The 26,982-nt window shown below is 28.9% G+C and overlaps 3 protein-coding genes across 18 annotated transcripts in view; all 3 read right to left on the bottom strand.

Moving 5' to 3' along the window:
* Positions 1-4,022, bottom strand: part of LOC130892245 (Ca(2+)/calmodulin-responsive adenylate cyclase) — a 95,081-nt gene extending 91,059 nt beyond the window's left edge. For all 11 annotated transcript variants that reach the window (XM_057797507.1, XM_057797509.1, XM_057797508.1 and 8 more), the window contains exon 1: positions 3,745-4,022. The gene's annotated coding sequence lies outside the window, so the exon portion shown is untranslated. The remainder of the gene's footprint in view (positions 1-3,744) is intronic.
* On the bottom strand, positions 1,855-6,334 carry LOC130892246 (uncharacterized). The gene has a single exon (XM_057797519.1). It carries the CDS (start codon positions 6,266-6,268, stop codon positions 5,693-5,695), a length of 576 nt encoding a protein of 191 aa, XP_057653502.1. The 5' UTR covers positions 6,269-6,334; the 3' UTR covers positions 1,855-5,692.
* A 931-nt stretch (positions 6,335-7,265) lies between these two features.
* Positions 7,266-26,668, bottom strand: LOC130892822 (inositol polyphosphate 5-phosphatase OCRL). 6 transcript variants are annotated; one of them, XR_009059113.1, is made up of 17 exons: positions 26,356-26,552; positions 26,108-26,288; positions 25,921-26,055; positions 25,772-25,860; positions 25,588-25,709; positions 25,336-25,506; positions 23,606-23,768; positions 23,375-23,547; positions 23,142-23,289; positions 21,303-21,429; positions 20,988-21,250; positions 17,061-17,157; positions 16,323-16,534; positions 13,330-13,501; positions 13,122-13,249; positions 11,121-13,054; positions 7,266-10,887 (listed from the first exon to the last, which is right to left on the bottom strand). XR_009059113.1 is itself a non-coding variant. In XM_057798473.1 (17 exons), the coding sequence occupies exons 2-17, from the start codon at positions 26,425-26,427 to the stop codon at positions 12,806-12,808; spliced, it is 2,502 nt and encodes an 833-aa protein (XP_057654456.1). In that variant the 5' UTR covers positions 26,428-26,521; positions 26,630-26,644; the 3' UTR covers positions 7,266-12,805. The 6 variants fall into 6 exon arrangements, 4 of the variants coding, with proteins under 4 accessions (XP_057654456.1, XP_057654458.1, XP_057654455.1 ...); XR_009059112.1 differs by having other exon boundaries at positions 7,266-12,247; positions 12,480-13,054; XM_057798473.1 differs by adding an exon at positions 26,630-26,644 and having other exon boundaries at positions 7,266-13,054; positions 26,356-26,521.
* Between the last annotated feature and the right edge of the window lie 314 nt (positions 26,669-26,982).

Here is a 26,982-nt window from a genome sequence, read left to right as displayed (position 1 = left end):
AAAAGTAATTTGTATATATATAGTTAATTTAGGCAAGAAAGTCAAATATTCCAATTGATTTATCGTTCCAAACAAAATGATTAATAGATTTGACTCGTAAAACCGATAGAAAACTGCACGAAAATTATTTTTAGAAGGCGTTTTCTGGAGTCAAAGAAGATCTGTTTAAAAGTACATTGACATTTCATTAATTGATGTCTCAATTATTAACGCCCATACTAAAATACCGATCAAATTTTATTAGACTGAGCTTGAATAGAAAATTCGTTATTGCTAATTGACTTTTGAAAGCTCGGCTTTATTAGATTTCAAATATAAACTTGTTGAACTACAAATTTTGACATTGACAATTTGTTTTCTCGACGGCGTTGCCAATTTGGTCAATTTTTATCGTAATACCGGAACTTGCAGCTCAACTCTTGTTAGTACGGCGGATTACCTACCAATTCGACGTTTTGACTGTTCAAAAACGTTTTTGTTTGAGCTGATGTGTTGGAGAATGATTCGTCTTTTCCCATTGGTTCCTTTTAACATTTACGTTGTTCTAACAGAACTGAAAGCGAGTTTATCGGCGCAATACTTTTGGTTTTTTTCATATTTAACTATAAACTGCGTTGAATTATCTCCCAGTGTATCTCTCGGTCTTCTCTTATTACTTTTTCAGCTTTTTTGTTCCAAGTTGGAAGTTTTTTTTCTGTTTGCTCCAAATTCTTGTTCTAAATCGTTTTTTATTTTGTTTTTTCTACCACTTTTAACATAAATTATCGTTTGGTCTACTTCTGGTGCCTTCCCTAATTCTAGTTTCCGTATTTCTTGGATTTACGCACGACACCATCAATCATAAAGTTTTTTCCATACACACGACTCATTCTCCGATGGATTTATGCACCACTACGGCCTCCAACATGTAGAAAACGATTCACACTCGTCGGGAGCATCAATAATGGCTGTAGCACAACGCCGACTGACGCCTGAATGGAGTTTGTAGTGCGAGAGCTTCGCAGTCGTCTACAACGCATGCACGGAGCAATCGGAGGTTGAAAAAAAAACGTCCCTCGTATATATCCTGTCCCAAATCTCGTCCTGGTTTCTATTTTTGTTTCTTAACTGATCTTTAAGTTCTGTTCTTGATTATTTTTTTTTTAATTTTTCTTATTATGATTGTAGATAAGTGGAAAATACGTTGAATGTTGGTAGATTTAATTGAATCAATTAAATGATTTCAAAACAATTAAAAACATTCTTGAAATTCTACACACCCTTTCCAAACCGATACAAAACGCATAAAATTCCGACTACTTTCTAAATCCATTGGAAATACATAAAAAAAATGTACATCAATTAATACAAAACGCTTGTAAACAACCAGTAAACTATAAATAACTTCATTTTATGAAGATTTCTTGGATTATATTTATAGAACGACTTGGAAGTTTTATTTAATCATTGTTTAATTCAATTAATGCGACGTTTTCTTGTGAAAATACCGCGACAAAAATTATACATTGGGAACGTGGCAATGAAACACCAGAATGTACTAATTCTAATATATTTCCGGGATTTCGAATACTAATGCATTCATGCAGTCTGGGAAATAATTAATTGAGGTTTGTAGTGGCTTTAAGTTGTATAAATTGTAAAAATCTAATGAATTTAACATTTTTACAAGAATTTACACAACTTAAATCCACTACAAACCTCAATTAATTATTTCCCAGACTGCATGAATGCATTAGTATTCGAAATCTCGGAAATATATTAGAATTAGTACATTTTGGTGTTTCATTGCCACGTTCCCAATAAGAAAACGATCATAATATAAAGATTTTGTCGTAATTATTTTTTTTTCAAGTATTTGTAGGCGGTTGTTGAATTAAAATTGGAATAATACACGGAAATGTTTGTTTTTCAAAAAAAAAAACTATAACAGCCACTGTTTTTCGATGATTTTCTTCGCTTCGCTACAGAAGGAATTTCGAAAAAGTCGTCGAAAATCGGCTGATATTGCATGTGCATTTTTGAACATCGAATCGATAGCTAATCCGCCGTACTAACACAAAAATAAAATTACGAGGTCGACGTTTTTCTACACCTAAAGATTCGACAATAGTTTGAGACGCATTCAAAAGTGTATTTCGAAAAATAATAAAACCGTATCGAATTATAAATATATAAAATTTGATAAAATAATTTTGGAGATAATCCAGGACACTTTAACTTGACACGAATTTCCGAAACGCGCAAGGCGAAGTTCTACTTGGGACCGTCACGTTTGATGGACTTGTCACAAACTATTTTCGTAATCGGGGGACCTTGACATGCACACGTTTCGGAGTTTCACCTACGGACTATTTGTTTTCAATAACATATTATCTGTTCTGTCATATTTTTTTATTTTATTTCAAACGCAGTGATAATCCACCTCAACGTATCCGTGGATTTTGTCGGTTTTTTACTTTCGGCGTTCGAATTTGATTGTCAAAGTTGTTAACCTTGAATTCAAGGGTTCTAATTAACTTTAAACAAGTCGTAATGTACGATTAGATAACGACGAAGATTAAAAATGCATGTAATGAGGTTACGAAGGTTATTTTTTCATGAATTTTTCATAAGCTTGTCATATTAACAACGGCGAGTTTACTGGAATATTTACCATCCGTAATTTTGTTATTTTTCAATCTTTTTTTCTTCGAATTTCAATTATTTTTTCTTACAATGAATATTAACTTTTTTTTGTTTCGCCCTGTAAGTAACATTAACGATCCGCCGCTCCTCTATCATTTTCCATAATCCAATTTCGTATTTTCTTTCCATCAATTCCATTTTCCATATTTTTAGCTTTCGAATCTAACGAGATTTATAGTTAGAAATTTTGTAAATTCATTCACCAACACGGTGGTTCCAGTTGATGCTTCATCACCAAAATTCGAAACGTTTTGATCGACATTTTGTTGTCGAAAGTAAAAAAAAATGATGGCACGAAAATGTCAAATTTAACATACACAAATCAGTGTTGCCATAACTCAATATTTAACTAAGAATATAATTAAACTATATACAACATCGATAAAATCACCAATATACCGAATAACGATTAGTTTTACGAGGGTTGTTCGATAACTTTTCAACATCAATCTGAATATTCAAAACTCGAAATAACCAGTTTAATTTTATACGAAAATGACAGATATGACATGGCGTTTCGCGTTGTGTGACGTCACGCTACCATACGCTACACTAATTATTTACCAGAAATATTATTAATCTTTTAATAAAAAAAATTTTTTTTAATGTCAATAATTATCCTATTTATTCAACAAAAAATCTATATTGAGTACGGTCCTGTACATATTCCATCCGTCATTCTAGTATGAATAAAGTTCTTTCAAAAACAGGAATTATATAAATAAAAACGTAATGTATAACTGTATTATTCAAGAACGATTTATTTAAAGTTTTAATCTTTAATCTTCATTATAATTAAAAGTATATTTGTATTTTGATATGAAATAGGTTTTTAACGACGTGGGTGTAAATAGAGCTTAACACTACTGTGTACCCAACTATAATAATCTATTGTTTTCTTTGAAATAAAAATGATAGTTTCGAGATAATGACTCCCACAAGAAATGATTGTTCAATATATGCCACTGTGGCAGTAATGGATTTTAAAAATAGTTTTTACTTTCCAGTTACGAGGATGATTCTAACCTAGATTTGAATACGTATAATTTGAAAACTAACCTTTATAAACCCATGGAAGATAATGCTTCTTTCACATACAGCCAAAGCTGTGGAAAATTCACGAATAACAAAAAACTTGGTTATAGTAAAAACAAAATAAAGCAAAAAAAAACAGAGGCGGGTGTGGGTCAAAACAAACAAAATTCACTTGTCTCACATCACGCAGTCACTTTATTTACGAAAATTATCACTGAAACAATAATCCAAACGTATAAAATATTAATTTTTCATAAAAAAATGACAAGTATTATAAGTTTTCCGTCAAAATTCGAGGTTGGAAGACAAAGGACGTAATATTACAAAGTCCAAACCTACGATTGCTCGTTGAAAAACAAACTGAATGATGTTGAGAACACGGAAAACCAAAAGCCGGGTGAATGTGTGCTAGACAAGGAAGGCACTTCGACATGCGTATTGAAACACGAAAAAAGTCGTTAAATGCTTATTGGTATGAGTAACACCATCTACGGATGAAAAGAGGAAATTTAAATTACAGAAATTCAATAATATTAATAATTATACCGAATTAGTATCAATAATATATTATTTTTATTAATATTAAAACGGTAATGCAAGGGATATCACGTAAAAATTACATGTATTAAATTAATAAACAAGTTAATAAGTAATCAGTTAGTTTCCTTTATACAGGACCGGTTTTAGAAACAATTTATTTTTAAAAGAAAAAAAAATTAATGTAAAAAATATCGAGCTGATAGTTGTCGGTTTTTTGACAGGTCAAAGATAATAGGAAACATTTACTATCCCCAAAAAATAGCTATAAGATATACAGTCTTGTACAAAATAATTTCAAGGTATAGATACAGTAAAGTGAATGCAAAACGAAACAATGTAGAGTAAGGGGGGAGAATGCGGTATAAACCAGAGATACTAATGCCGTAATCCGCCATTTTAATCTTAGTTTTGGCGCCATATTTGAAAAAATGATAATAATTTAGAGGCTTTAGACGTTACTTCTGGTTTTACATCAAGAAAACTTTTTTTTAAATCTGTAATAACTCGATAATACTCTTTTCACATTATAAAATTATAATCATTAATTATTATTTTGGCACTATTTATGACAACAACCCCTTTTTGGAACAAAATACATATTTTTGTGAAAATTGCCTAATTTTCACATCATAATTTCAAGCAAATACTTGATAACTCTCTAACTCATGCAAAGATCAAAATGGAGGCATTCCTCGAACTTTAAATGTCGCTCACCTATTATTCTCTCCTCCAAATTTATTATACGAAAAGAGAAATGTTTTATTCTGAAATCTTGTGCATCCATGGAGAGCCTCAATTTCTTCAATCGCAGTTCGGAGGTTGGGAAAGGTGCGTGAGCCTCTTGATAAAAACGCGATCCTTGAGAGGGCCCTACAAGAAAAAATTATAGGGTATCCGGTCACCTGATCGTCACGTCAACCTTTCATATAACATCTGCCATACACATAACGTGTAATTCATCGAATCTCCAACACGCATGAAATGACAAATGTTTGTTAGGTGAGCCTCAAAAAAAGACACACACACACCTCAGGCAGGTTTAATTCTTGTTCAATGAAGATGTGAGGAATCTGGTCGTTTCAGTATGTGCAGTTGCTTCATTCGATTAAAAAATAGAATGCAGGAATTGTGGATAATCCTAACTGCATACGAGGTACCATTCCAATTGAAATCATTCTCGAAATGCAGACGGTAAACTCGAGTGTGTTTTAGAATTTGTCTTAAAGGACAATCGTATATTTGTTTTCAGATTGGTTCTGTTAGATTAACACCAGCGCCACTTTTTCCATATTTTCGATAGTTGTTACACAGTGCATTGGTAACAGAGTCCGTTTATAAGAATTTCTGGTACTGTCCGGTAAACAAAAAACAATGAAAATAAGCATAAAATCGAAATTTTAATTAAAATTAGATTATTATAAATTACAAATATTTATTCTTGAGAAGTTGACCATTTATTATGTCCTTCATAGTTTTCAATTGTAAGTGATTTGCACCTTCTAATTTTCACACTGATGCTTTCTTCTTCACCTTTTGCAGATAATATTTCGATTCTAGCGACGGTTAACAAATCGGGGTTATTATTATTTTCACCTTTAATCACATCAATTTCGTCTCCTTCGCCTACACCGATACTTTTCTTGGGAATCTTTTCGCCATTCACCCGTATTTTACTTTCGTAGAACATCACTTCTAGTTTATTTCGAGAAATACCGAGTCCCGCTTTCAATAAAGTATCGACTCGCATTGAGGGGACGTGTACTAACATTGTTTTGGTATGTTTATCTTTGATATCGTTGAAAATATCTTCGTCTTTAATTTCATCGCTAGTTTCACTTTCGGATACCCGTTGTGGGATTTTATTTTTGCTTCCTTTACTTCTATATCTAGTGAAGTGAATGTTGGGATATTGGGAAGTTGTTATTTCTGGTAACTGTTGGATAGAAATGTTATCTTTCATTAAATGTAGAATTGTTCTTTTGCATAATCTTCGTATTAAATAGGACATTATTTACCAAATAAAGTATCTTATTTAATTTTACCATAACCAAATATCAATGATATAACCTCTGAATGTTTGTTATGACTTTAAAAGGATCGACCACAGAATTAGATATTAATCGACATGGAAATGTCATATAGAATTGAAATTTAAATATAATTTTTGGTTCTATTTCCATTTTATTTACGTATTTAATATTAAAAATATTCAATTGAGAATATATATATCTGAATTAAAGAATATAGACATCTGTATTTGTTAAATTTCAAGCAAAACGTTTTTAGACAGAACGAACGTACTTACTTTTTTATTTAGATGTAATTTAAGACATGCTTTGTGCAATTTCTCGATATTTATTTCTATGGTACGTCAAATCCTCTTCTTTTACACTAGTGTAGTGTCTCATGCATTGAGGTTATACAGCCAGTAATGAATTTCTATTACGTATTAATTTCTATTTATCTTTCATTAATTTATCGATTTTTGTGATGTCAGTTCGTCTTTTTTTTTATTAGTATAGGGTCTCAAACAATAAAGTTCTGTTCATTGAAATAGCAGTCTTTGGTCGGGTTTTTTGAAATTTTTTAGATGTGTACATTTACTTGACATTTGTTGACATGTTTACCAATATTAAGTACATCGCTTCTTCACTCGCATTAAGACCTAGATGAGTTGCCAGTCTTCTGATAGACTTTAAATAAAGGCGATTTAGAAACAAAAATTAATCTTCTTTATTAGTATAGCGTCTCAATTAACAAGATTATACAAGCAGATAATAAATCTATCAATTTCTATGGTACTCCAATAAATCTTCTTCTTTATTAGTGTGGTGTCTTTAGCAATGAAGTTATACAAACAAATAAGCTGTTCAAATTCGATGCTGTCAATTCATCTTCTTTTTGATTGGTGTAGTGTCTTGATTATCAAGGTTATACAACCAGATAATGAAGAGTCTGTATGATCGTAATTGCTTGGTGATTGAGGATGGGATAAAATGAAAGACTTAGATTGTAAATTTTTATTATAAAAATATCTCTAGAAATATTGAATTGATTTAAATTAATTTAAAAAATACATTTTCAATTAATGATATTACGTCAACTAAAGAGAGGCTTTATCATTTCCACTTATTATGTAAGTTTGCTATTTTTTATGTCTATTAGTGTATTTTTTTTATAAATAATAATACTAATGAAGTACATTAAAAAAATCTAATGAACATTAAGCGAAATCTACAGGTATGCTGCCTGTTCTAAGCTACAGCCACATTTTCACCCCCTAATCTCCCCCATTTCGTGAAATTAATTAAAAAATCGATAAAAATCTACCAAAAAAATATGAACACCTTTCTCTTTCTACTAAATTTTTTAACGTAAACGCGTCCTTGTCTACGATTTATCCGATCATAATTATGTTTAAGTTGGACGATAATTCAATGTTGCCAAGTGTTCAAATTTTCCGATATTTACGGATTTTGAAAGCTAATTAACATCGTTGTAAAAAGGTTCAAAATTTAAGAAAAAAAAATTGAAATAAAATGAAAGGTCGATAAATTTTGTTTAAATATCGTTTCATGTTGCCAAGTTTTTGAAGTAATCGTGATTTTAATGATTTTGAACGTTCAATGACTTCATTATTTTGACAATTAGACAATTTCTATTATATAATTATTATTTTTACTTCAAATATCGACAAATCGACCACTTTTTGACAAAATTTCCAAAATTTCTTGGATTTTTACCATTAAGGTGATTTTTTTTGAAAAAAGAAGAAGAATAACGATATAAACCCTTAATTACTTCAGAAAAGAAAATTTTATCAAATCTTAATTATCATTTTGATTCAAATATGGACAAACACTTCGAAAAATATGGAGATTCAAGAAAAAACACCTAAAATAAAACAGTAAATCGATTGTTAACAAGACTTTGTTCCAATGTTGACAAATTTTTTAAAATTTCTTGGTTTCTAAGGATTTTTAACATTCCTTGACACCAAAGTGAATTTTTTTAAAAAGGAGAATAACAATTTAACAAAATTTGATCAAATTTTGATTCAATTATGGACAAATACTTTGAAAAATGTTCAAATTTGAAAAAAAAACGCTAAATAAAATATTAAATCGACCATTTTTTGACAAAACTTCATTTCAGTGTTGCCAAATTCTTCGAAATTTTTTCGTTTCTGGGAATTTTAAACAAATCTCATCCCAAAAGCGATTTTTTTGTAAAATGAGAAAAATAATGATTTTGAACTTTTAATTACTTCAAAAACTTGAAAATTGGATTATTTTTTAAGCTTTTATTATCATTTCGATTCAAATACCGACAATTATTTCGAAAAATCAAGAAAAAAACTCAAAATCAAATAGTAAACCGGCCATTCTTCAACAAAGTTACGTTGCGACGTTGCCGGATTCTCCAAAATATCATGGTTTCTAAAAATTCCAAATACTTTTCACCATATTTTGAGTCTAAACCTTTTTTTTTAGAAAAAGAAGTAGAATAACGATTTTATAACCTCAATTGCTCCATAATTTTGACAATTTCAACAGATCCAATCATCATTTTGATTTAAAAACCCACAAAAACTTTTAGAATTAACCCCTATCGACCATTTTTTAACAAAGCTCCGTTGCGACGTTGCCGGATTCTCCAAAATATCTTGGTTTCTAAAGATTCCAAATACTTTTCACCATATTTTGAGTCTAAACCTTTTTTTTAGGAAAAGAAGCAGAATAACGATTTTATAACCTCAATTGCTCCATAATTTTGACAATTTCAACAGTTCTAATCATCATTTTGATTTAAAAACCCACAAAAACTTTTAGAAATAACCCCTATCGACCATTTTTTAACAAAGCTCCGTTGCGACGTTGCCGGATTCTCCAAAATATCTTGGTTTCTAAAGATTTCAAATACTTTTCACCATATTTTGGGTCTAAACGATTTTTTTTTTAGAAAAAGAAGTAGAATAACGATTTTATAACCTCAATTGCTTCATAATTTTGACAATTTCAACAGTTCTAATCATCATTTTGATTTAAAAACCCACAAAAACTTTTAGAAATAACCCCTATCGACCATTTTTTAACAAAGCTCCGTTGCGACGTTGCCGGATTCTCCAAAATATCTTGGTTTCTAAAGATTTCAAATACTTTTCACCATATTTTGGGTCTAAACGATTTTTTTTTTAGAAAAAGAAGTAGAATAACGATTTTATAACCTCAATTGCTTCATAATTTTGACAATTTCAACAGATCCAATCATCATTTTGATTTAAAAACCCACAAAAACTTTTAGAATTAACCCCTATCGACCATTTTTTAACAAAGCTCCGTTGCGACGTTGCCGGATTCTCCAAAATATCTTGGTTTCTAAAAATTCCAAATACTTTTCACCATATTTTGAGTCTAAACCTTTTTTTTAGAAAAAGAAGTAGAATAACGATTTTATAACCTTAATTGCTTCATAATTTTGACAATTTCAACAGATCCAATCATCATTTTGATTTAAAAACCCACACAAACTTTTAAAAATAACCCCTATCGACCATTTTTTAACAAAGCCACGTTACGACGTTGCCGGATTCTCCAAAATATCTTGGTTTCTAAAGATTCCAAATACTTTTCACCATATTTTGAGTCTAAACCTTTTTTTTAGGAAAAGAAGTAGAATAACGATTTTATAACCTTAATTGCTTCATAATTTTGACAATTTCAACAGATCCAATCATCATTTTGATTTAAAAACCCACACAAACTTTTAAAAATAACCCCTATCGACCATTTTTTAACAAAGCTCCGTTGCGACGTTGCCGGATTCTCCAAAATATCTTGGTTTCTAAAAATTCCAAATACTTTTCACCATATTTTGAGTCTAAACCTTTTTTTTAGGAAAAAAAGCAGAATAAAGATTTTATAACCTCAATTGCCTCATAATTTTGACAATTTCAACAGTTCTAATCATCATTTTGATTTAAAAACCCACACAAACTTTTAAAAATAACCCCTATCGACCATTTTTTAACAAAGCTCCGTTGCGACGTTGCCGGATTCTCCAAAATATCTTGGTTTCTAAAGATTTCAAATACTTTTCACCATATTTTGGGTCTAAACGATTTTTTTTTAGAAAAAGAAGTAGAATAACGATTTTATAACCTCAATTGCTTCATAATTTTGACAATTTCAACAGTTCTAATCATCATTTTGATTTAAAAACCCTCAAAAACTTTTAGAATTAACCCCTATCGACCATTTTTTAACAAAGCTCCGTTGCGACGTTGCCGGATTCTCCAAAATATCTTGGTTTCTAAAAATTCCAAATACTTTTCACCATATTTTGAGTCTAAACCTTTTTTTTAGAAAAAGAAGTAGAATAACGATTTTATAACCTTAATTGCTTCATAATTTTGACAATTTCAACAGATCCAATCATCATTTTGATTTAAAAACCCACACAAACTTTTAAAAATAACCCCTATCGACCATTTTTTAACAAAGCCACGTTACGACGTTGCCGGATTCTCCAAAATATCTTGGTTTCTAAAGATTCCAAATACTTTTCACCATATTTTGAGTCTAAACCTTTTTTTTAGAAAAAGAAGTAGAATAACGATTTTATAACCTTAATTGCTTCATAATTTTGACAATTTCAACAGATCCAATCATCATTTTGATTTAAAAACCCACACAAACTTTTAAAAATAACCCCTATCGACCATTTTTTAACAAAGCTCCGTTGCGACGTTGCCGGATTCTCCAAAATATCTTGGTTTCTAAAAATTCCAAATACTTTTCACCATATTTTGAGTCTAAACCTTTTTTTTAGGAAAAAAAGCAGAATAAAGATTTTATAACCTCAATTGCCTCATAATTTTGACAATTTCAACAGTTCTAATCATCATTTTGATTTAAAAACCCACACAAACTTTTAAAAATAACCCCTATCGACCATTTTTTAACAAAGCTCCGTTGCGACGTTGCCGGATTCTCCAAAATATCTTGGTTTCTAAAGATTTCAAATACTTTTCACCATATTTTGGGTCTAAACGATTTTTTTTTAGAAAAAGAAGTAGAATAACGATTTTATAACCTCAATTGCTTCATAATTTTGACAATTTCAACAGTTCTAATCATCATTTTGATTTAAAAACCCTCAAAAACTTTTAGAATTAACCCCTATCGACCATTTTTTAACAAAGCTCCGTTGCGACGTTGCCGGATTCTCCAAAATATCTTGGTTTCTAAAAATTCCAAATACTTTTCACCATATTTTGAGTCTAAACCTTTTTTTTAGGAAAAGAAGCAGAATAACGATTTTATAACCTCAATTGCTCCATAATTTTGACAATTTCAACAGTTCTAATCATCATTTTGATTTAAAAACCCACAAAAACTTTTAGAATTAACCCCTATCGACCATTTTTTAACAAAGCCACGTTACGACGTTGCCGGATTCTCCAAAATATCTTGGTTTCTAAAGATTCCAAATACTTTTCACCATATTTTGAGTCTAAACCTTTTTTTTAGAAAAAGAAGTAGAATAACGATTTTATAACCTTAATTGCTTCATAATTTTGACAATTTCAACAGATCCAATCATCATTTTGATTTAAAAACCCACACAAACTTTTAAAAATAACCCCTATCGACCATTTTTTAACAAAGCTCCGTTGCGACGTTGCCGAATTCTCCAAAATATCTTGGTTTCTAAAGATTTCAAATACTTTTTACCATATTTTGAGTCTAAACCTTTTTTTTAGGAAAAGAAGCAGAATAACGATTTTATAACCTCAATTGCCTCATAATTTTGACAATTTCAACAGTTCTAATCATCATTTTGATTTAAAAACCCACACAAACTTTTAAAAATAACCCCTATCGACCATTTTTTAACAAAGCTCCGTTGCGACGTTGCCGGATTCTCCAAAATATCTTGGTTTCTAAAGATTTCAAATACTTTTCACCATATTTTGAGTCTAAACCTTTTTTTTAGGAAAAGAAGCAGAATAACGATTTTATAACCTCAATTGCTCCATAATTTTGACAATTTCAACAGATCCAATCATAATTTTGATTTAAAAACCCACAAAAACTTTTAGAATTAACCCCTATCGACCATTTTTTAACAAAGCTACGCTACGACGTTGCCGGATTCTCCAAAATATCTTGGTTTCTAAAGATTTCAAATACTTTTACCATATTTTGAGTCTAAACCTTTTTTTTAGGAAAAAAAGCAGAATAAAGATTTTATAACCTCAATTGCCTCATAATTTTGACAATTTCAACAGTTCTAATCATCATTTTGATTTAAAAACCCACAAAAACTTTTAGAAATAACCCCTATCGACCATTTTTTAACAAAGCTACGCTACGACGTTGCCGGATTCTCCAAAATATCTTGGTTTCTAAAGATTTTCAATACTTTTTTTTATAAAATTTGCAAAATCCCACCGAATTTATGAAAATATATCAAAACGACCCCATTTACTTTCGTAACCTCAATTACGTGATTGTTTTCTGTATGAAAGCGGCGAAATGGATCATTTGGGAGGAGCGATCGAGGAACTCAAATCGTTGACTAAAAAATTATAAACGAAATTCGATTTTCCTCTCGAAGCTTGCGGTTTCGAATTGCGTATTTGATCGCGCAACAAAATATCACCGAAAAGCGAGGCAAGAGTTTTGGCGTCGTAACCGTTGTCGTTGTGATATTTGAGGAAATCCTGCAGGAACATGCAGACGTAGAGGAACACGTTCCGGTGAAGATCCGGTACTTTTTGTAGAATAATCTGCAAAAATTCAACGTTTTTCCTCGAAATCCAGTTAAATTAAAGAGAAAAAGAAAAAAAAAATCACCTGTTTGCAATTTTGGTAATTACTAGCGGCGGCGATGCAGTTATCGTGCAATTCGTGCGGTATCACGGGGTCCTTGGTGTAGGACAGAAATAATAGTAAAGTTTCCGCTGCCGCTTGTACACTACCGGCTAAATAAAGAAACGTTAAGAAACAATACGCACAATAATAATAAAAAATCATTTTTTTTTTTTCAATTTTCAAAGGATACGGAAAGGATCTAACGAACCGAAATCCAACCAATCTCTTATTCTAATTATTTCTTCGTGAAGGGCGCTAGATTCGAACAGTTCTTTGGTTTTCATTCCGTGTCGGTATATATGATCGATCAAGAACCACAATTCCCGAGGAACTGAATACAAAACGGCCGATTCGCCCTTTTCCTATAAAAAAAAAAAAAAAGAAAAACGTTAATGAAAACGATCCATTTTTAATCATAATTATTGTTTCGAAATCATCTCCGCCCTAGAGCCGGTCCTGCTTGCTAATAGTTTCGTTTCATAGCAGGCGGTTTATTTACATTGTTTGTTTTGAATAATTTTTTGTGTTTTGTTTATTTTTATAGAAATTCTAAGAGTTTCGTTCGGATATATATGTCAGTTTATAATAAATAGTCGTAGTGAACCGAACTAATTAGCAAAATAATCGAAAAATTTTAATAAAATAATTAAGTGATAAGTGAATTATTATAAGTTAGTTAAGTGTAGTGTATAGTAATTAAATAAATGAACAATTTAAAAGACAGGGTATACTGATTAACCCCACGAATACAAATCGTATAAATTAATTAGTAAATTTGTTCAAAATAGTTATTACGATCAAAAGTTTATTAAACGATAATTTTTTTTATTGAAAAATCGACTTGAATTATTAAATTTGATATAATAACATGCTAATGGACGTTTTTTTCGTATATTTATTATTAAAAAACATTTTATAAACACAAATAATTATAAAACACAAACTTCATAAAGAAAAACTTTTATAATTTTTAGGTTATATTCTTAGTTTCATTGTATATTTCAATTATTTCTCGTATATTTTATTTTTAAATATTTATTGATGGAAAAATATACAAAAAGCTTCTATACATTCATTTTTTTTTCGAATTTACATTCTAAAATATCAGAATAAAATTGCTTTGTTTTTAATCAATTTTTTGGTTTAAAAAAAAACTGTTTTTGTGATAATCAAGACAAAAATATCTAAATAGTTTATGTAGTGAAAAAATTCTTAATAAATAAGCTCCTGGGTGTGTTCAAACAAGTCGAATAATTAAAATTAAGTTTGGGATGTGTACCAATAAGTCAAATGTTCGGAATAAGTTTATGGATGTGGACCAACAAGTCATATTTTGATAATTTTCATTTTTTCAAAAGAATTTTCTACTGAAAGAGACTTGAAATCGAAACGATTTATCAAAAAAATCATATTGAAGGTCCAAAAGCTATTAAATTGAAGAAAATCTTGATAAATGATCTCCCGATAAGTGCAAACAAGTTATATTTCGAAATTGGTTGAAATGTTTATTTTAACTGTTTTTCGACACTAATTTTTAATCAAAATGGACCCATAACGAAGATGATTTATCAAAAAAATTAAATTTGGACGTTCAAAAAGTGAAAAATTGAGAAATTGTTGAAAAATTATCACCGGATGTGAGCCAACAAGTCAAATGTTCGGAAAAAGTTTATGGACGTGGACCAACAAGTCATATTTTGATAATTTTCATTTTTTCAAAAGAATTTTCTACTGAAAGAGACTTGAAATCGAAACGATTTATCAAAAAAATCATATTGAAGGTCCAAGAACTATTAAATTGAAGAAATTCTTGATAAATGATCTCCCGATAAGTGCAAACAAGTTATATTTCGAAATTGGTTGAAATGTTTATTTTAACTGTTTTTCGAAACTAATTTTTAATCAAAATGGACCCATAACGAAGATGATTTATCAAAAAAATTAAATTTGGACGTTCAAAAAGTGAAAAATTGAGAAATTGTTGAAAAATTATCACCGGATGTGAGCCAACAAATCAAATGTTCGGAAAAAGTTTATGGATGTGGACCAACAAGTCATATTTTGATAATTTTCATTTTTTCAAAAGAATTTTCTACTGAAAGAGACTTGAAATCGAAACGATTTATCAAAAAAATCATATTGAAGGTCCAAGAACTATTAAATTGAAGAAATTCTTGATAAATGATCTCCCGATAAGTGCAAACAAGTTATATTTCGAAATTGGTTGAAATGTTTATTTTTAACTGTTTTTCGAAACTAATTTTTAATCAAAATGGACCCATAACGAAGATGATTTATCAAAAAAATTAAATTTGGACGTTCAAAAAGTGAAAAATTGTTGAAAAATTATCACCGGATGTGAGCCAACAAGTCAAATGTTCGGAAAAAGTTTATGGACGTGGACCAACAAGTCATATTTTGATAATTTTCATTTTTTCAAAAGAATTTTCTACTGAAAGAGACTTGAAATCGAAACGATTTATCAAAAAAATCATATTGAAGGTCCAAAAGCTATTAAATTGAAGAAAATCTTGATAAATGATCTCCAGATGTGTGCAAACAAGTTATATTTCGAAATTGGTTGAAATGTTTATTTTAACTGTTTTTCGACACTAATTTTTAATCAAAATGGACCCATAACGAAGATGATTTATCAAAAAAATCATATTTGGAGATCCAAAAAGTAAAAAGTCAAAGAAACCCTTAATTAATAAGCTCTAGATGTACTATAACAAGTCAAATATTTAAATTCGACTTTTTGGATGTGTGCCAACAAGTCATATTTCGATGAATATCGAAAAATGGTAAAATGTCAATTTTTATTTGTTTTTACATGATAATTTTCAATCAAAATACATAAAATTCATCAAAAAAATCAATTTAAAAATTTCAAGAAGGTAAAAAATTGAAAAAAATTCTTAATAAATGCGTTCTGGATGTGATCAAACAAGTCAAATACTCAAAATCAAATTAGGGAAGTGTGCCAATAAGTCAAATGTTTGAAATGAAATTTGGGACGTGTACTAACAAGTCATATTATGATAAATACTGAAATAAGTTAAAAAAAGACCTAAAATGAAGACAATTAGGAAAAAAAATACAAAAATATCTAAAAAGTAAAAAAGTTGAACTGTAATTTTGAACAACCTACAAAAAATCGAAACGAAATCGTTTTTTACTTACCGCTAAAATCCACTGCTCTGCAGGCACCTGCATGATCGGTATTGGGATCCTGCACAGTGACGAAATGGAAGCCGTAAAACTGGATTTTTGACAATCGCCGCTCACGGTTATGAATATATCTTTGCCGCCTTTCAAATGCAACACTAGTATGTCGTATATTTTGGGTAAATCGGTTTCTAAACTGACCTCCAATTTCACGTCGCATTTTTCACCTATCAATATCAATACTTATCAGCTCAAAGTAAATCGAACAAACGAAACAAACAAAATGGCCGATCAAAAACGATGACATTTAGAACGTCACACGTCAAATTACGTCACCGATTCAAAGGTTATGTTAATGGTTATAAAAAAGAAAAATAAATTTAATGAACAGTGTTGCCAAATTTATAATATTCCCTAAATATAGAGAAAAAAAATTTTTTTCAAAAGATAGTATTTTAGGCACTATAAAAAGAGAAGAAATAATTATTTAAAATACATTTAGGGGAAAAATTATAAAAGATTACAAGAAATATAGTCGCGAAATGAATAAAAATGAGAGTTTTAAGGGGACTGAACTGTAATTAGAGGTTATGTTTAATATATTTTATATTAACTGTCGATTTGGCATATTTTTGTTAAAAATCAATTAATAAAATCACTTTATTATCCTCCTATGGTTTATTAGGAATAATTTTAGTAGTTACGAGTCACATTAAAACAATAATCGATTAATTTAGAATCACCTTTTCTTACCTGGATTAATGCTACCGGAATAAGGAATTATTCTCAACCAATTTTTACAATAACTATTCTCATCCAATTTTTTTATAAATTCGAATTCGGCTGGTACCTAAAATAGCATTTCATTCAACTATTTAAGGGATAATATCAACGTTTTATCGAAAATTATTTACATTTTTGGTTTTCCTTTGTTTGGAACGTCAACTGTTCAATATTAGGTTATGATATTGCTTATAAAAAAGAAGAATTCCACATAGAAACCGAAATGACAGGTTTACTAAAGAAATAAGAAATCTAGGTTATGTTATTGCTTATAAAAAAGAAGAATTCCACATAGAAACCGAAATGACAGGTTTACTAAAGAAATAAGAAATCTAGGTTATGTTATTGCTTATAAAAAAGAAGAATTCCACATAGAAACCGAAATGACAGGTTTATTAGAGAAATAAGAAATCTAGGTTATGTTATTGCTTATAAAAAAGAAGAATTCCACATAGAAACCGAAATGACAGGTTTATTAAAGAAATAAGAAATCTAGGTTATGTTATTGCTTATAAAAAAGAAGAATTCCACATAGAAACCGAAATGACAGGTTTACTAAAGAAATAAGAAATCTAGGTTATGTTATTGCTTATAAAAAAGAAGAATTCCACATAGAAACCGAAATGACAGGTTTACTAAAGAAATAAGAAATCTAGGTTATGTTATTGCTTATAAAAAAGAAGAATTCCACATAGAAACCGAAATGACAGATTTATTAAAGAAAGAAGAAATCTAGGTTATGTTATTGCTTATAAAAAAGAAGAATTCCACATAGAAACCGAAATGACAGGTTTACTAAAGAAATAAGAAATCTAGGTTATGTTATTGCTTATAAAAAAGAAGAATTCCACATAGAAACCGAAATGACAGATTTATTAAAGAAAGAAGAAATCTAGGTTATGTTATTGCTTATAAAAAAGAAGAATTCCACATAGAAACCGAAATGACAGGTTTACTAAAGAAATAAGAAATCTAGGTTATGTTATTGCTTATAAAAAAGAAGAATTCCACATAGAAACCGAAATGACAGGTTTACTAAAGAAATAAGAAATCTAGGTTATGTTATTGCTTATAAAAAAGAAGAATTCCACATAGAAACCGAAATGACAGATTTATTAAAGAAAGAAGAAATCTAGGTTATGTTATTGCTTATAAAAAAGAAGAATTCCACATAGAAACCGAAATGACAGGTTTATTAAAGAAATAAGAAATCTAGGTTATGTTATTGCTTATAAAAAAGAAGAATTCCACATAGAAACCGAAATGACAGATTTATTAAAGAAAGAAGAAATCTAGGTTATGTTATTGCTTATAAAAAAGAAGAATTCCACATAGAAACCGAAATGACAGGTTTACTAAAGAAATAAGAAATCTAGGTTATGTTATTGCTTATAAAAAAGAAGAATTCCACATAGAAACCGAAATGACAGATTTATTAAAGAAAGAAGAAATCTAGGTTATGTTATTGCTTATAAAAAAGAAGAATTCCACATAGAAACCGAAATGACAGGTTTACTAAAGAAATAAGAAATCTAGGTTATGTTATTGCTTATAAAAAAGAAGAATTCCACATAGAAACCGAAATGACAGGTTTACTAAAGAAATAAGAAATCTAGGTTATGTTATTGCTTATAAAAAAGAAGAATTCCACATAGAAACCGAAATGACAGATTTATTAAAGAAAGAAGAAATCTAGGTTATGTTATTGCTTATAAAAAAGAAGAATTCCACATAGAAACCGAAATGACAGGTTTATTAAAGAAATAAGAAATCTAGGTTATGTTATTGCTTATAAAAAAGAAGAATTCCACATAGAAACCGAAATGACAGATTTATTAAAGAAATAAGAAATCTAGGTTATGTTATTGCTTATAAAAAAGAAGAATTCCACATAGAAACCGAAATGACAGGTTTACTAAAGAAATAAGAAATCTAGGTTATGTTATTGCTTATAAAAAAGAAGAATTCCACATAGAAACCGAAATGACAGATTTATTAAAGAAAGAAGAAATCTAGGTTATGTTATTGCTTATAAAAAAGAAGAATTCCACATAGAAACCGAAATGACAGATTTATTAAAGAAAGAAGAAATCTAGGTTATGTTATTGGTTATAAAAAAGAAGAATTCCACAAATATAGCGAAATAACAGGTTTGTTAGAGAAAGAAGAAGAAATATCAACATCACCTCTTGACACATAGGTTATGTCATTAGTTAGGAAAAACAGGACTCAACAAAAATGGGAAAGAAGAAATTTGGGTTGTCATTGGTTATGAAAAAGAAAAATCATCAAAAATTGATGGTTTATTAGAGAAAGAAGAATTTTAGGTTAAGTTATTGGTTATAAAAAAGAAGAAGAAACATCAACATCATCTCTTGAAAGAAGAAATTTGCTGTTACACCCTGTTGAAAGTAAGGGGTTACGAAAAAGAAGAATTCGTCGAAATGACAGAATTATAAAAGATAAAAAGAAGAAGAAATACAAATTAAATCAAAATCAGACACAACGAGCGGCAACAGCTGTCGTGAAATAGTAACATTGATGCCAAATCGGGATTATTTTCCTTAAATTTAGAGACTATTATTTAAAAGATGATTTTTTCACGCAGATTAAAAATAGAAATTCTAACCTCACTTATTAAATCGTGTTAGAAGACGAGTTAAATGTAAAAAAAAGGTTACGCCCTTGAAAGTTAGGTTAATGTATATGAAAAAGAAGAATTACACGCAGATCTCTAAATGACATATTTATAAAAGAAAAAAAAGAAGAAGAAATAGTAAATAATTTTATACGAAAAAAGAAGACGTTGTTGCCAAATTGGAAGGATTTTTCTTAAATTCAGTAACAAATATTTGTAAACCGATTATTTTACGTTAAATTAAAAATAGAAATTCTAACCTCACTTATCAGATCTTGCTAAATAGAAATTGAACCAAATCAAGTTCAAAGTTTATAAAAATGTTATAAAAAAGAAGAATTCCACAAAGATCTCCAAATGACATATTTATAAAAGAAAAAAAGAAGAAGAAATAGTAAATAATTATATAAACAACATTAGCATTGTTGCCAAATTGAAAGAATTTTTCTTAAATTCAGTAACAAATATTTGTAAACCGATTATTTTACGATAAATTAAAAATAGAAATTCTAACCTCACTTATCAAATCATTCTAAACAGAAATTAAATCGAAAAAACGTCATATGCCCTTTTGAAAGTTAGGTTGATGTATATGAAAAAGAAGAATGATTCCACGAGGATCGCGAAATTATTTATTAGACAAGCAACAGCAGCAGTGATGCCAAATTGGGAGATTTTTTTTTTAAATTCAGAATCAAATATTTGTAAACCGATTATTTTACGATAAATTAAAAATAGAAATTCTAACCTCACTAAATAGAAATTGAATCAAATCAAGTTGAAAGTTAGGTTATAAAAAAGAAGAATTCCACAAAGATCTCCAAATGACATATTTATAAGAGAAAAAAGAAGAAGAAAAAGTAAAAAATGAATATTTTCAATAATAAAATTGATTAATAAAAATTGGGATTAGTGTAATTAGATTTTTTTATCGAGAATTTTTTCTTGTTGAACAATTTTTTACTAAAATTCCAAAATTTTAAATAATTTTTATAAAAATCGCAAAATAACTAAATAAACTTTTTTTTCATTCAATTTTTTTCAATCTTTATCCATATTTCATTAAATAAAAAAAATAGTTTCAATTAATTTGTTTTTTCAAATAATTCCAAATCTAACATAAATCCAAAAATATAATTTTCAATTTGTAACAAAAATGATTTATGAATCTCCCTGTACAACACGACGAAATATCAATTAAAACAAACAACATTTATTAAAAAAAAAACAATTAATTCCATAAATAAGTGAAAACTCACCATTCCGGTATTCGCTATGGTAGTTTCCCTGCTTTGTGTTTCCCGGAACTTAATCAAATCGTATACAATTTCCGTTGGCTCGACTGTCACTTGCGGTAAATACTCGTTTTCATATTTATCCATCTTCTTGAGTAATTCTTCGTGTATTTTCCTGTATTTCAAAGGATCCACTACGCTTATTTCAGATTTGAAAAGGGCACTAACGGGTTTATGGTCGCTTATACGCAAATCCATATGACTCCGATACTTCACTTGGTATATACCTGAAACATATATCGAAATTACGAAAAAAAAACGGAAGAAACGGCCATTCACCTCTTCCTCTCCATAGTATTCGGTCAGTCCATGCTGGTGGTCTCGCCTTTTCGCTAGTATCGAACGTATCCGTGTTCAAATCGTACTTGTACGTAGGTGGAAACGTGATATCACCTTCTTGATAATCCTGAAACCGAAACCCGTAATGAACACACTGTACCACTACACCAACACTCGCAATTGCACTTAGTTTACCTTCAGTCTCCGAAGACGATAATTCAATTCGTTTCGTTTACCAAGTTATCGTCTTCAGAGCCCCAAAGTACACAGTTTACTTCTAGCCTCTGAAGACTAAAACTTGATGATCGAAACGCTCATGTCAAGTCAGTGTAATTGCGAGTGTTGTATTAAAATAAACGATTCTTATATGCGAAATTAGATTTGTATACGAAAAAAATAAATATTTGTAATTGAATTCACGCGGTTAATAGTTTTTTTTCTCACACTGTATGTTTAAAAATCTCTAAAAGTTTTTTTCCGATTCATTTATCGGGATATTCGAAAATTTTATTTGTCATAACCTCAAATATCGTTTTATGTAATAAAAATCGACTCGTACGAAATGATTTACACAATTTTTTTTTGTTTATTAAACGGAAACACCTGCGCGATTCGAATGTTTGTCACAGACTAATTTTAAATATTTGAATGCAAATAATAACAATCGTTATTCATTCCATTATCTTGTATTTACCACCATAGTTTTTCGTTTTAAATGTATTGTTATTGTTGAATAATCCAAATCGTTTTGTACAAGGTCGTCGAGGACGATTGTTATACGAGGGATGATCGAATGGTATTCAACTGTCAATTGAAAAAAAAATTTTTATTTTTGAAAAAATAAATGCAATTCATTGCTTGAAATCAAAACCAGAATCATTAATGAATAGTTCAAATTGTCTTTAACGAAATCACTGAAATGATACATAAGAAATTTGATCGTTATACGAGGGGTAAACAAAAATAATTCGAATTTTCGAATTTTGGCAATAAAAACTGAAATTATTTGTTGGAAAATATAAAAAAAAAACATTATTATTGATTAGTCAAAATTATTCATTGAAATGATGCATGAAAATTGTGATTTTTATACGAGGAATAAACAAAAATAATTCGATTTTTGAAAACTGGAATTAGTTGTTTGAAATTGGAAAAAAAATCGTTTTTTAATAATCTAAATTGTCCTTTAAAAAGTCATCGAAATGATAAATAAAAAAAATTTGATCGTTATACGAGGGTTAAAACAAAAGACATCTAATTTTAAAAAAATTGCCACTAATTACTTGAAATTGAAAGCAAAATCATCATAAATTAGTTAAAATTCGTTTTAAAAAGTTCAATGAAGTGATACACGGAAAATTTGATCGTTATACGGGGGATAAACAAAAATAATTCGATTATAAAAAAAAACAGGAACTAGTTGTTTGAACTTATTATTATAATCATTATAAAATAGTTTAAAGTGTCCTCCAAAAAGGTTAATAAAGTGATAAATAAAAAAAAAATTGATCGTTATACGAGGGATAATCAAAAAGAAACCTATTTTTTTCAATTTTCACTAATTAAAAGCGAAAAATCATCATAAATTAATTAAAATTGTCCTTCATAAAATCATCGAAATTATATATATAAAAAAATGTTTTTATTATACGAGGTATTATCAAAAAATTCATTCAATTATCCATTCGAAACTCGTTACTGAATTTTTTTTGTGATATTATCGAAATGAAAATCCGAAAACCGAAAAATAACATCAACATACGAGGTATAATCACAAAATATGAAATTTTTACCAAAAATTTCGGATAAATTAAATAAAATTTAAACGGTTTTACTCACCAAAAGTACATTTCCCTTTTCTTTTTGTTGATTCAATTGGTCTACTTTCAACAGGTCGGGCATTTCGTTTCTCGTCAATAGAGTTTTGACTTGGGAAGTCGTAAGATCCGTTATACGGTAATTTAAATCTCCCAACCAATATATTTGTCTGAAATTAGCATAAATATATAGAAGACAGACATTAGGCAAAAAATATAACGCCAAATTAGATAAATACGAAGAAAAATACACACTCGTGATCTTTGATGGCTTGCGGACTCCTCTTGAAATTCATCCTGGCGTTTATATCCTTGTAATCCTGATTTCTTCGTTCGTATTCCTCGACGTGAGCCGCCAAATGACAATTCACGAAGCACAACGACGTATTATGTAGTTCCAAACGTACCCCGACGCCTCCTTTATTACCCTGAAAATCGAAAGGGGTAATATCGAAACGTCGTACGTTTATTCGATTCGAAATTTACCATTTTTCCTAATAAACCCGTTCCGACAGTGTCTACTGATATATTTCTTACGTAATGGTAATGCTGACTGTTTACCATGACTATTAATTGCATACCGACTAGTCTTGTTAATCCTACCAATTTGTATTTGGCTTTAGGATGAACGCCATCGGTGACGAATTTACTGAAAATGTTATTTTTTTCATATTATGACGATTCGAAGCGAAAAAATCACGATTGTTAGTAATTTTTTTTAATAAAATGTTGCTAATTAGACTTCAAATCTGACTAGCAACAAAAAAACTGTATTTTTATCAATTTCTGATAATAAATTCCAGTTTGAATATAAAATTTGCTATAAATTTGATTTAGTTTTGTCTCACCCTGTAAACATAATTTGAAACAAAAAATAAATCATATAATTATAATTTTTGACAATATTTGATTGATTTTTTGATATATTTTTTTATTTTAATACAATTTTTACTTTGTTTTATCATGTTTTATGATGAATTTTAGTGAAAATATAATTTTTTTTCAATAAAATAAATTAAAAACACAAAAAAATTTCATGAAACATGGAACTTCATCCGTCTGTTTCTATTTATTGTTAAATAAACTCCAATTTTGTCTATAAATCAAAATTTAGTGAAGAAAATTTACAAAAAAAAATGTTTTAGTTTTGTCTCGCCCTATAAAAAAGATTTTACATAGACAAAACTTCATATAAACGCGATTTTTCATAATATCTGACTGATTTTTAAAAATATTCTTCATTATAATAGATTTTTGAGCTTAAAATCACATTTTATGATGAAATCTGGTAAAACCGTGATTTAGTTCTGTCTCACCCTATAAAAAGTATGTAAAACAAACAAAACTTCATTTAACCACGATTTTGATTCAACAAAACAAGCGAAATCAACAGAAAACTTCATGAAACCTCAAGAAAGGGTTTCAATTTGCCTATAAATTAAAATTTAGTGGAAAAATTGATTAAAAAATGATTTAGTTTTGTCTCACCCTATATAAAGAATGTAAAACTTGGAAAACTACATATAACCACGATTTTTGACAATATCTGACTGATTTTTCAAAATATTCCTCTTCATTATACATTTTCAGTTTAAAATCACATTTTACGATAAAATTTTGTAAAAATATGATTTACTTTCGTCTCACCCTATAAAAACAATTTAAAACAACCAAAACTTCATATAACTACGATTTTGATTCAAAAAAACAAATTAAATCAACAGAAAACTTCATGCAACCTCAAGAAAGGGTTTCAATCTGCCTATAAACTAAAATTTAGTGGAAAAATTGATTAAAAAATGATTTAGTTTCGTCTCACCCTATATAAAGAAGGTAAAACTTGAAAAACTTCATATAACCAAGATTTTTGACAATATCTGACTGATTTTTCAAAATATTCCTCTTTGTTATACATTTTCAGTTTAAAATCACATTTTACGATAAAATTTTGTAAAAATATGATTTACTTTCGTCTCACCCTATAAAAACAATTTAAAACAACCAAAACTTCATATAACCACGATTTTGATTCAAGAGAACAAACTAAAAACCTCATAAAAACCCCCATGATAGGATAACCTGTGTATAAAATCAAATTTAGTGGTAAAATGAAAAGAAAAAAAAAGAAAAATGATTTAGTTTTGTCTCATCTTATAAAAATAATTTCAAAAACACCATGGAAACCAATTATATATCAATTAAAAAAAAAAACTTACTGCCATTCGGCTTCCCTGGGTGTATCGTTGAACAAAAAAGCCTCTTTACTCAAATCAATTTCTTGAAAACCGATTGCATATAAATCCGGGGGATCTTCGTCACAACTTAACCAATTTTTTAGAGACACACTCGGCGGTTGCCCGTTCACATTCCAAGTACCTACGAAAATTCTAAAACGACGAAACTATTTGATTTAAAAAAAAAATACATTCAAAATACCAATTTTACATAAAATATAACAAATCACTTACGTAAATTCTTGTTTTTGTGTAAATTCCGGTTCCTTCAACTTCAACTGATATTTGAACATAGATTCTCTGTTAATAGACGTTTGTCCTTGAGCTATTTTTTGTCTCGTAACAGGAATATCGTCCTGGAATATTAACCGATATAAAAATTTGGAATTTTCGATAAAAAAAATCACGAATTAACTACCTGGTCGATATCTATATGGCGGCTAGACTGGCTCATTGTACCTAAGTATTTATCTAACCATACAAATATCGGTTTGTTGTACAAAGAAACTGAAATTAATTCATACCGTAAATACAAACAAATATTGAAAATAAAAATTAAGTACATACGTTCTTTTGATCGGATTACTTCTGAAGCAAAATTAGAACTTTCTACGCCAATTTCAATTTTGAAAGCTCTCCTAATTTTCTTATAAGTGATAATAAAAATAATATGATTTTGACTGTCTTCTATCGGTTCCGTATCTGAAAAATTGATTAACAAAGTCGTAATTTTATATAATTATTTCATAATTACCACAAGAGAAAAATTCATCTATAGGTGTAACTGTTTCTATAGAAAGATCGGATATACTTGTCGGTTTAATTTTTGATGAAATCAAAACGAATAAAGCGAATGATTTGTTGTATTCCACTAAAGCTAATATCCGATTTTCGTTTGACCAAATCTCGTCGAGCGTGTAGACATTTAAATGTATCTAACTATAATTAAAGAAATATAAACTTAAATATGATATACACAAATTAAGTTATTGTAAAGGATACACTTTTTACTACCTCTGCAGACAGAAACTTCGCCTGCACAATATTGACGACATCTCTATGAACGGCTAACATAATATTTATATATAAAATTAAATCATTTTGCGTAAATATTTGGTTTTAAATTTAAAAATATGGGCGATACTTTCTCAAATGTCATAAACATAACCTAAAATTGTCATTGATTTTGACTGCAAAACAGTGTTGCTATATTATTCATTTTATAATATGATATTTTTATTTAATTATGATATAATTTTTATTACTCAACTCATACCTTTCGAAATTACATCAAAAATTATTTTTAATACACAAAAATTGACTAGTTGGAAGATTTTGATAAGTAACCAAATCGGATTTAACACGGTTATTGTTCAACAGATGACGCAGGCAGTAATATGTTTTAAAACCTTCAATTTATTAATAATACAAAAACGAAATATCTAATTTTTATTAATTACAAACAATATTAAAACATAAAATATATTTTTGTTTATATTCATAATTTAATACGAGAAAATTTTTTATTTAATATAACCACAGAGTTAATACTAATAGTAAATAGTATTAATTCTGTGGTATAACTTGGTGTTTAGTGACTAAATTAGTTTAGGTTTGCTAACCTGTCAA

Source organism: Diorhabda carinulata, chromosome 4 (genome assembly GCF_026250575.1).
Source record: "Diorhabda carinulata isolate Delta chromosome 4, icDioCari1.1, whole genome shotgun sequence".
Taxonomy (NCBI): Eukaryota; Metazoa; Arthropoda; class Insecta; order Coleoptera; family Chrysomelidae; genus Diorhabda; species Diorhabda carinulata.
Note: the sequence above shows the minus strand (reverse complement) of the source record. Positions and strands in the feature narration are given on the sequence as shown.